This window comes from Lynx rufus, unplaced genomic scaffold (genome assembly GCF_022079265.1).
Source record: "Lynx rufus isolate CCGP_SWC_20201006 ecotype Redwood Valley unplaced genomic scaffold, mLynRuf1.p SCAF_7, whole genome shotgun sequence".
NCBI classification, from domain to species: Eukaryota; Metazoa; Chordata; class Mammalia; order Carnivora; family Felidae; genus Lynx; species Lynx rufus.
In genome coordinates, this window is record NW_025814889.1 from 75,350,999 (window position 1) to 75,362,499 (window position 11,501).

At 39.0% G+C, this 11,501-nt stretch overlaps 1 protein-coding gene across 1 annotated transcript; it reads right to left on the reverse strand.

Annotated features, from left to right (window-relative positions):
• Positions 1 to 4,912: 4,912 nt before the first annotated feature.
• On the reverse strand, positions 4,913 to 5,830 carry LOC124502415 (olfactory receptor 8S1-like). The gene has a single exon (XM_047067057.1). The coding sequence runs from the start codon at positions 5,828 to 5,830 to the stop codon at positions 4,913 to 4,915; it is 918 nt and encodes a 305-aa protein (XP_046923013.1).
• Positions 5,831 to 11,501: the final 5,671 nt, after the last annotated feature.

The window sequence follows — 11,501 nt, forward strand, 5'->3', positions numbered from 1 at the left end:
AAAACAAATGAGCAAAGAAAAAAAAAGAGAAAGAGGCAAACCAAGAAATAGACTCTCAACTATAGAGAACAAACTGATGGTTACCAGAAGGGTGGGGGGGTGCAGGGATAGGTGAAACAGGTGATAGGGATTAAGGAGTGCACTTGTTGTGATAAGGACCAAGTGTTGTATGTAAGTGTTGAATCACTAAATTGTACAACTGAAAATAATATTACACTGTATGTTAACTAGAATTTAAATAAAAACAAAAAATAAAACTATATGACTATTTCAATAAACTTATTTTTTATTCAACATGTATTTATTGCATGCCTATTATGTGACAGATACTATACATTAGTAAACAAAAGAGAAAGGGTCCCAGTCTTCAATGGAAACAGAAAAAGCATTTGATAAAATTTTACACCAATTCTTAGTAAAATGTAGTTAAGAGAGAATTATTATAAGTGAATTCACTTATAAGTGTATTATATATCTTATAATGTAAGATATATTGATCAATAACAGAACAAACATCATCCTTAATGTTGAAACATAAGTTTTTTCACTGATCCCAATAAAAAGATGTTTGTACCAGAGGTTCTGGCCCATGGATTAACTTTAAAAATGAAAAACATACAACTCAGCACCAAATAAATAATCCAATTAAAAATGGGCAGAGGACCTGAATAGACATTTTTCCAAAGAAGACATTCAGATGGCCAACAGACACATGAAAAGATACTCAACATCACTAATCATCAGGGAAATGCAAATCAAAACCACAATGAGATACCACCTTAAACCTGTCAGAATGGTTAAAATAAAAAACACAAGAAATAACAAGTGTTGGCAAGGATGTGGGAAAAAAGGAACTCTCTTCCACTGTTGGTGGAAATATAAACTTGTACAGCCACTGTGGAAAACAGGATGGAGTTTCCTCAAAAAAATTAAAAACAGGTGTGGCTGGATGGCTCAACCAATTGAGCATCAGACTTTGGCTCAGGTCACAATCTCACAGTTCATTGGTTTGAGCCCCACATAGGGCTCACTGCTGTCAGCACAGAGCCCATTTCGGATCCTCTGTCCCCTCTCTCTCTGCCCCTCCTGTGCTCATGCTCCCTCTCTCTCAAAAATAAACAAACATTAAAAAAAATAGGAATACTATATGACCCAATAATTCCACTACTGGGTATCTATCCAAAGAAAATGAAAACACTAATTCAAAAAGATATATGTACTCCTATGTTTATTGCAGCATTATTTATTATTTTTTAAAAAAAAATTTTTTTTTCAACGTTTATTTATTTTTGGGACAGAGAGAGACAGAGCATGAACGGGGGAGGGGCAGAGAGAGAGGCAGACACAGAATCGGAAACAGGCTCCAGGCTCTGAGCCATCAGCCCAGAGCCCGACGCGGGGCTCGAACTCACGGACCGCGAGATCGTGACCTGGCTGAAGTCGGACGCTTAACCGACTGCGCCACCCAGGCGCCCCAATTGCAGCATTATTTATAATAGTCAAGATATGGAAGCAATCTAAGTGTCCATCAACAGACAGACACACACATACACACACACACACACACACACACACACACACACACACACACACAAATACTACGCAGCCATAAAAGGATAAGATCATGCCATTTGGGACAATGTGGATGGAGTCAGAGAGTATTATGCTAAGTGAAATTGGCCAGACTGAGAAAAACAAATACCAGATTCACTCATATGCATAAACTAAAAAAAAAAAAAAAAAAAACAAATGAAGAAACAAACAAAAAAGTAGAATCAGACTGGGGCGCCTGGGTGGCGCAGTCAGTTAAGCGTCCGACTTCAGCCAGGTCACGCTCTCGCGGTCTGGGAGTTCGAGCCCCGCGTCGGGCTCTGGGCTGATGGCTCAGAGCCTGGAGCCTGTTTCCGATTCTGTGTCTCCCTCTCTCTCTGCCCCTCGCCCGTTCATGCTCTGTCTCTCTCTGTCCCCAAAATAAATAAACGTTGAAAAAAAAAAATTAAAAAAAAAAAAAAAAGTAGAATCAGACTTATAAATATACAGAAGAAACTGATAGTTGCCAGAGGGGTGGGGTCAGGGGATGGGCAAAATGGGTGAAATGGAGAGGAATATATGAGATTCCAGTTTTGGAAGGAAAAAGTCATGGGAATAAAAGGCACAGCATAGGGAATGTGTCAATGATATTGTAAAAACGTTGTATGGTGACAGATGACAGCTACACTGTAGTGAGCATAGCATAACACATAGAGAAGCTGAATCACCTCTGTGTTGTACACCTGAAACTAATGTAACATTGTGTGTCAATACACTCAAATAACTTTTTTAATTTAAAAATAATAAACATAAAAAATAAAAATGAGATACATAAAAATTAGAAACAAAAAAAATTATTTGCTTTTATTCAAGATGAAATCATTAAAATGTAATTTTAAAATCCAATAGTATTTATAGATAAGCCATTAGAAATAGGAAGATAGTTCGACAAAGTTAACAGATATAAGATTAGTATACAAAATATCACAACTTTCCTATGTACTAGAAATAACGAAGTAGTAAATGTAATTGAATTTTTAATTCATAATAGAAACAAATAATGGAAAAATATCTGGTACTATATCTAACAAAATTTGTGTGTGTCACCTTTATGAAAATAAGTTTTGGGATGCCTGGGTGGCTCAGTTGGTTGACCATCTGACTCTTGATTTCAGATCAGGACATGATCCCAGAGTTGTGGGATCAAGCCCTGCATAGGGCTCCACACTGGGCATGGAGCCTGTTTAGGATTCTCTCTCCCTCCCTCCCTCCCTCCTTCTCTCTCTCTCTCTCTCTCTCTCTCTCTCTCTCTCTCTCTCCCTCTCCCTCTCTCTCTGTCTCTCACTCCCACTTCCCTCTCTCCCACTCTATAATTTAAAATATTTCTAAACAAAAAAAAAAAAATAATAAGCTTCATCAATGGTAACTGCAGAATAGCCTTTGTGAATGAAAATGTTGAACCTTTGCATAACCACCATGCCCAGCCATGGCCACACTGCAAATTCATGGACCAGAACTAGGCTCACCAGGAAGGAAGAGATTGGCGCTCACATGGTAGACTATTCTACGCATGATTATTTCAAACTGCTTTGGCAGTGGAGTCCTTCTGGTGAGAACTCACCCTATATATTTTCTCAGTTTCTTTGCCTATAATTTACACAATCAAAATACATTTACTGTGAAACATACATGTTTGAAACTATTTTATATTCTTGAAAAAGTAGTGAAGATTGGCAGAGATCAATATTGCCCTTGATCTCTTTAAGTTTATATTTTCTGCTACTGGGAAGTACAAAGTGAAGGGTAAGTAAGTAAAGCAAGTAAGTAAAATCTAAAAGGTAATTTCAGGGTCGTCTGGGTGGCTCAGTCAGTTAATCATCTGACTTCAGCTCAGGTCATGATCTCCCGGTTCGTGAGTTCACACCCTGCATCAGGCTCTGTGCTGACAGTTCAGAGCCTGGAGCCTGCTTCAGATTCTGTCTCCCCCTCTCTCTCTGCCCCTCCCCCACTCGCACGCTGTCTCTCCCTCTCTCAAAAATAAACACACATTAAAAAAAATTAAAAGGTAATTTCAGAAAGAAATAATGATTTTTGACCTTGATAACTTTAATCTCCCAAATCTCCTTCTCAGTAATCCTCCAATTGTATTTCATGATCCAAGGGGCTTTTGCTGAAAATCTATTGGTTTCTTTTTAAAGTTCGTCATAGGCACAGTGCAGCATTTGCTCTGCCATTGACTCTCTCACATTCTGCCATTTCTGTAGCATTATTAGGGCTGAGTGGCAGAGCTACTTGTCCAGCAGTGTCTCCCTCTCACAGCTGTAGAGACTACAATATATATAGAGAGATAGATATAGATGATATAGATAGAGAGATATAGAGATAGAGATAGAGATATGTTTTCTTTGCAAATGACAGAATCCAACTCTGACTTACTTAAGTGAAATAAAACAAAACAACAATAACAAAGCATTAAAAGGGAAACTCATGAACTGAGTGGGTATGGGGTAGCTCATAGCACCAAAGGGACAGTCAGTGTGTCAAGGTAGTAAAGAAAACAGGCTTTGGGATAAGTCTATTTGATTCCAAATTCCACCCCCACCACTTACCTCTCTTAGTCCACGTTCTCTTTTCTGAACAAGGATAACTAAAGTATTTACCCAAAGCATTTGTTGGGGTATTTAAGTGAGATAATATATGTAAAATACTTAGCACAGTACCTGACATGATGCAAATATCTAATCACGTGCTTTTAATATAATTCGTTTATCAATCTTCCTTGAAAGTACAGAATCTAGGATAACAGTGATCTTAGCAGCAGAGGCACTGGGATAGGTTATCAGAGTGCTGCTGCAAAGAGAAAGGCTGACCTCTGCCTCTCTGAATCTATCCTCAAGATTAAAATTTCTAAGAGAATGGATGGTCTGGCACTGACCATGTGCTCATTCCTATACCAGCCACTGTCTCAGGAAGAATGAGTGAATAACGAGTGGGGGAGGAAAGAGGATTTGGGGACACCAGAATTAACAATCTCTCTAGAACTATACTGAACAACACGGAGTTTAGTTACTGGAAGGATAGTAAAGATAGTGTAAGCAGGCAATAACAAAGTCTACCTTACTGTCTATAATAAATTAAATATTTTCTAAGAAAAATTGTAAGACAAGAGGTTTATCCATCCATTTTCCTCTGACTAGGACAGAACAACTATCATTCCAAGATAATAATCCCATCTTTTCTTCAGCATTTTAAAGAAACAATGTAAGGTATCTTGCAAACCATGATTATCAGAAAATTCTCCTTAATATTCATGCACTATTTATTGTGGTTCTATTCATTTCTTCCCTCATCATTCTGATTTTGTAGTCTATCAATTAGAACGCTAGACACGTTTTCTCAAAATTCTTGTCACGGCTGCCTTCACCTCTTTGTTCTTTAGGCTATAGATGAGAGGATTCAGCATAGGAGTGACCACACTGTACTGCAAGGAGAAGATTAACTCTTGAGTGGATCCTGAATTTGGCATGAGATAGCGGAGTAATCCTGAGCCATAAAAGAAGATCACTGCAGTGAGGTGGGAGGAGCAGGTGGAGAAGGCCTTGTTTCTGCCTGTGGTAGCATTGATACTCAGGATGGTGAACAAAATGCAAACATAGGAGAAAAATATCAAGAGGAAATTTCCAAAGAAATGCAGGAGGCTGGAGGTGAGCAGGGCAGTAAAACTTGCAGACACATCAGAGCAAGACAAAGGGTAGAGAGAAGGCAGTTCACAGCTGAAGTGGTATATATTTTGAGCCCCACAGAAGTCTAAATTGAGAGCTACAAGGATATTGATAAGAGCATCCAAAAAAGCCACGCTCCATGAGCCCCACACCAGCCCCATACACAATTGTCTGTTCATCATCTGGCCATAGAGCAGAGGGGAGCTGATGGCAACATAGCGGTCATAGGCCATGACAGTGAGTAGGCAGGACTCAGTGCCCCCAGTGGCAAACACAAAGAAGGCCTGAGCCAGGCAGCCCTCTACTGAGATGGTTTTCTTCTCAGACAGGAGGTTCTCCAACAGCTTGGGCACAGTGACAGAGGAGTGGCAGAGATCCAGAAAGGACAACTGTCCCAGGAAGAAGTACATGGGGGTGTGGAGGCAAGAATCAGCCCTAATCACCAGCAGCAGCATCAGGTTCCCCATCAGGGTCAGGAGGTAAATAACAAGGAACAGTACAAAGAGCAGAGCCTCAATCTTGGGGTCAGCAGACAGCCCGAAGAGGATGAACTCAGAAACAACACTGTGGTTTCTCATTGCCTTCAATATTTCCTTTAGAATGTAAGAAATAAGTCAGATAAAGCCTCTTCTTCTAACAAATATTCAAGTGTTTTAATGCTCTTCTCCACTCAGAAAGTTTCATACCTACTCAAAAATTTATGCTCTGAAATGATAAACTTCCTTAAGTCTCTAGATTTCCTAAAATCTGAAATAATCTTTTCTACAGGATTCCAACCCTAGATCAACTCCCTGTCCACTTTTATTGTTCTTTCTTTTAATGTCTTAGAATTTATTTTTTGTTGTTGTTTTATTATTAAAGCTACTGGATGATGTTCTGTAAACTCTTGGTAATAATCCAGTAGAGAGGGAGAAATGGCAGGAGGAATAAGAGAAAATTGCAGAAATAGTGTCTGAGAGCAGCTGGGTTGCAGAGGAGAAGCAGAGCATGGCCTTAGGTGGGTGTGGGTTTACTTTGTCCATCAAACATGCATAGATTTGTTGTTGGGAAGGAGCAGTTCCATCTAATGGCTTGTTTTTTCAATAAATATTTAAATGGGGTCATTAATGGGAACTGAAGATGAGTAGTGACTAGAGATTTGCAGAGTGAGGAAAAAGTTCATGAATTAGAAAGAAGGCAGCATACAGATATCCCAGATGCAATACAAATGATTAAGGGAAACTGTTGATGAATATGAGAACATACTCTGGTAATAATCTCTATCCCCAGTTTGTGTCATCTATTCAACTTCAGCTCTAGTCTGTTGCCCTTATGCCATTTGAAAATATAGACTACCTACTCACTTTCCAAAGCTTAGCTTTCTCTATTTCCTACTCTGGACTGACAACCCAGATTATAACTACAGACTCAGAATGGCTCTCCAACACCACTGACTATATCATCTTGACCCCTCATGTCCTGCTCTGTCTCTTGCACTCATACTCCAAGACTGGCACATTGAATTTCTCAAAGAACTTATTATTTCTTTCCCATTATTTATCCAAACGACACCTAGAATTAAAGCTATTCTTAGGAATCAAGTCCACATCGCCTGTACTTCTCACCTAGGTGACCAATAACTAGCACAGAAGTAAATGAAAACCTTTTCAAATCCAGTGATCCAGAAGACAAGTTTGAATGTCAGTGTGAGAATTCAGTGTTAAGGTGAAGCTTGAAAATTCCTGTTGGATACAGACCTCTCCCTTGATTTCTAAGAGGGAATAGTAGGCTAAGTTGTATTATTTCTAAAAACCTAAATACTTCCAGTCACAAAACGATTGCATTTTCCATATAATTTTTTTCTTTTGCTCACCACTGTAGTTCTAGCTACAGCAACTTGGATTCATCCTGAGAGCAGAACATCATTGGCAGAAGATGCCGGAAAAGCAAGGAACCAAACCATGAAATGCAGACAGAGAACCACCCATTATAATTTTGGAGGGCACCAAAAAGAAAGGCTCCTCATCTCTAAATGGCGCCCCACTTACTAGCACTAGAAACTCCTTAAACTTTGGGGAAATTTTCTCTCTTAGAAATAAAGGCAAAAGGACATTTTCATGAAAGATAAACCTGGAAAGTATGCCCTATCAGCAGCCATACTTCCTCAAAAGTATATAGGTGTATTGTAGTAGAGTTATTTGAGGGATCACATAAATAAATAAAATCACTTCTATTTTTACCTGGTGCTGCAATTTCATTACTCTCGATGTTTCATTTATTCAGACTGTGAGTCCAAATTTAGAACAGAAACAGCTCTGAGAACATTACCACTATAAGTTTTCAGTTATTATCACAATTAGGTGGAGTTAGCTGACTAGATAATTTCCAAAGAATAGCTGCCTAAGAGGCTTCTCTTAAGATGAGACATACAAAAGTACCTAGCATTATAACTGCTCCAAAGGATAAAAATGAATATGTGAATGAGTGAATAAGTGAATGAAGGAAACTTAGGGGAAGAATAGTCTAGGGTTTTACTACTCACAGGGAACAGATCTGATTAGGAACCAGTAAGGGATTTGGACAGTCGAGGCTTGCATGAAACCAGATGTATGAAGGGCACCGAAAAATTTTGCAACTGGAAATGTTTGCCCCATTATAGTGTCTCATGCCCTGGTCTGAACCTCCACATACCTTGGAGCATATAATTACAGAGAATACCTATAACTAAAGATGTAACTAGTTTCTGGACCCATACATTTGGAGTGCTTGGAGAGAGTTATTTTTGAGTCACAAAGTACCCAAAGTCTATCATTGATGTCCTATCCCTTCTCACCTCTTACAGACAGCTCTCAGCCTTCCTGAACTTCCAGGTTTCTGGTATAATATGGCCTTTGAGCACCCCCAAAACAAGGAATAAAGCTAGATATAAAAAAGATCTTGTCCCAGTTGTCCCATATGTAAAATGAAAACTAAAAATTATTACCTTGAAGAGTTGTGAGGACTTAAGAATCCTGAAATGTTGAAGACTCATTAGATTCTCTTTTCTTCACACCCAATGCAAGGGTTTAATTTTCCCAAAAGGAGGAAGAGAGGTGATTTTAAGGAGCAGACCAAACATTTCAGGTCTCAGAAATGAATGCCATGTCAGAGAGAGACGAGGAAGCAATGATATCCAGCCCAGGGGAACAGAGAGGAGATGAGAGCTATAAGAAAGGAAGTGCCTGATGAGGGGGTAACAAGAAGCAGCAGTAATTGAAGCAGAAAGGATCCTACACAGGGAGCATAAAAGCAGATAAATTCATCAGAGAACAGATGAAAAATATTACCACGTGTCTGGGTTTTTCTGGTGCAGAATATGTCCCGTTTTTCTGAGTTGGTGGGCATGCCACTGAGCTCAGGAGAAATTCACAAGAGAGAAAATGTGCCACAACTGTCCAGTCATGTGAACTGGCATTGCTTTTTCTATTTAAAAACTTTCTGTGCATAAAGAGAAACATGTAAGCTCAGTCCTCAAAAGCCTCTGCAAATAAAGGCTTCAGAAAACTCTTCTAAATTTTGACAGCATCTTTACACTTATCCCTTAGTGATTCCATAAAATGACAAAGGAAAACTTGAAAACTTAAAATTCCTAACAAGCAATTTCTTTCATATTTCCCCCAGCATAATTACACAATAATTTCTGCACATATCTCTCTGTATGAGTGTTAATATATTGCTCAGAGCACCATCCTGACAGAAGAGGCTCAGGTCTAGCCATTCAGAAGGGATTGTGGGTTAAGGTGGCCAATGAGATGGCAAAGTATGACCTGACAGCCCAAGGGACATTGTGGGTCGATCCTGATTGCTGGAAAGCTCAGCTTGAAGCTTACTTTAGACTCATTAGCTAAACATGGTTACTGAATGATCCCTCTGGGAAATCCTCCTAAAGTGATTCACAGCTTCCCTTTAGGTCATTTTTCTAATGTTGTCATGTATTTGATTATTACATTTATTCAAATGTAATTATTATATATGACATCATCATTGTTACTACCACCACCACCACCACTACAACAACAACTACTACTACTACTACTACTACTACTACTACTACTATATGGTCAATGATAATTTAAATTTACCAACATATTTGACTTTTATTTGCTCAATTTTTTCTATGGCACAAAAACAAACACATAGACCAATGGCATAGAATAGAAACCCCAGAACTACATCCACAAACGTATGGCCAACTAATCTTTGACAAAGCAGGAAAGAATATCCAATGGAAAAAAGACAGTCTCTTTAACAAATGGTGCTGGGAGAACTGGACAGCAACATGCAGAAGGATGAAACAAGACCACTTTCTTACACCATTCACAAAAATAAACTCAAAATAGATAAAGGACCTGAATGTGAGACAGGAAACCATCAAAACACTAGAGGAGAAAGCAGGAAAAGACCTCTCTGACCTCAGCCATAGCAATTTCTTACTTGACACATCCCCAAAGGCAAGGGAATTACAAGCAAAAATGAACTACTGGGACCTTATGAAGATAAAAAGCTTCTGCACAGCAAAGGAAACAACCAACAAAACTAAAGGCAACCAACGGAATGGGAAAAGATATTTGCAAATGACATATCGGACAAAGGGCTAGTATCCAAAATCTATAAAGAGCTCACCAAACTCCACACCCAAAAAACAAATAATCCAGTGAAGAAATGGGCAGAAAACATGAATAGACACTTCTCTAAAGAAGACATCCAGATGGCCAACAGGCACATGAAAAGATGCTCAACGTCGCTCCTCATCAGGGAAATACAAATCAAAACCACACTCAGACATCACCTCACGCCAGTCAGAGTGGCTAAAATGAACAAATCGGGAGACTATAGATGCTGGAGAGGATGTGGAGAACCGGGAACCCTCTTGCACTGTTGGTGGGAATGCAAATTGGTGCAGCTGCTCTGGAAAGCAGTGTGGAGGTTCCTCAGAAAATTAAAAATAGACCTAGCCTATGACCCAGCAATAGCACTGCTAGGAATTTACCCAAGGGATACAGGAGTACTGATGCATAGGGGCACTTGTACCCCAATGTTTATAGCAGCACTCTCAACAATAGCCAAATTGTGGAAAGAGCCTAAATGTCCATCAACTGATGAATGGATAAAGAAATTGTGGTTTATATACACAATGGAGTACTACGTGGCAATGAGAAAGAATGAAATATGACCCTTTGTAGCAACATGGATAGAACTGGAGAGCATTATGCTAAGTGAAATAAGCCATACAGAGAAAGACAGATACCATATGGTTTCACTCTTATGTGGATCCTGAGAAACTTAACAGAAACCCATGGAGGAGGGGAAGGAAAAAAAAAAAGAGGTTAGAGCGGGAGAGAGCCAAAGCATAACAGACTCTTAAAAACTAAGAACAAACTGAGGGTTGATGGGGGGTGGGGGGGGGGGGTGGGAGGGAGGGGAGGGTGGGTGATGGGTATTGAGGAGGGCACCTTTTGGAATGAGCACTGGGTGTTGTATGGAAACCAATTTGACAATAAACTTCATATATTGAAAAAAAATTTTTTTTCTACTAAAATTGGGAAGTTTGATAGCTGAAACTGCAATGGATGAGTTCAACACAAATCAGACAAAGCTGAAGAGGTATTAGTGAATCAGAAGATAGGTCAGAGGAAAATAAGAACTAACACCTGTGAGCATTTTCTTTCTCCTAGAACTTCTTTTAAGTTTCATTTAGTGCAATTCTTCTTCATGACGTATTTATCGCATCTTCACTCTTAAATGATGTTTGACCAGACACAGAATCCTAATGGGGAAGCTTTTGTTTATTTATTTGTTTATCTAGTACTTTGAAGATGTCTTCTGTCATCTGTCTTTTGTCTTCTTGTTAGTCTAATTCCTCTCTTGTGAAGGCAGTTGTTAATCTAATTGTACTTCTCTGGAGTTCATTTGTCTTTTTTCTCTCTCTCTCTTGCAGGTTTTAATATTTTCTCTTTTGATTTTTAGTAACTTTATTATGATATGACAAAGTGTGACTTTCTTTTTTTAATTTATTTATTTAAATTCAAGTTAGTTAACATACGGTGTAGTATAGGTTTCAGGATTAGAACCCAGTGATTCATCACTTACATATAACACCCAGTGCTCATCCTAACAAGTGCCCTCCTTAATGCCCATCACCCATTTAGTCCACTCCCCTCTGGCAACCCTCAGTTTGTTCTCTGTATTTAAGAGTCTCTTATGGTTTGCCTCCCTCTGTTTTTATCTTTA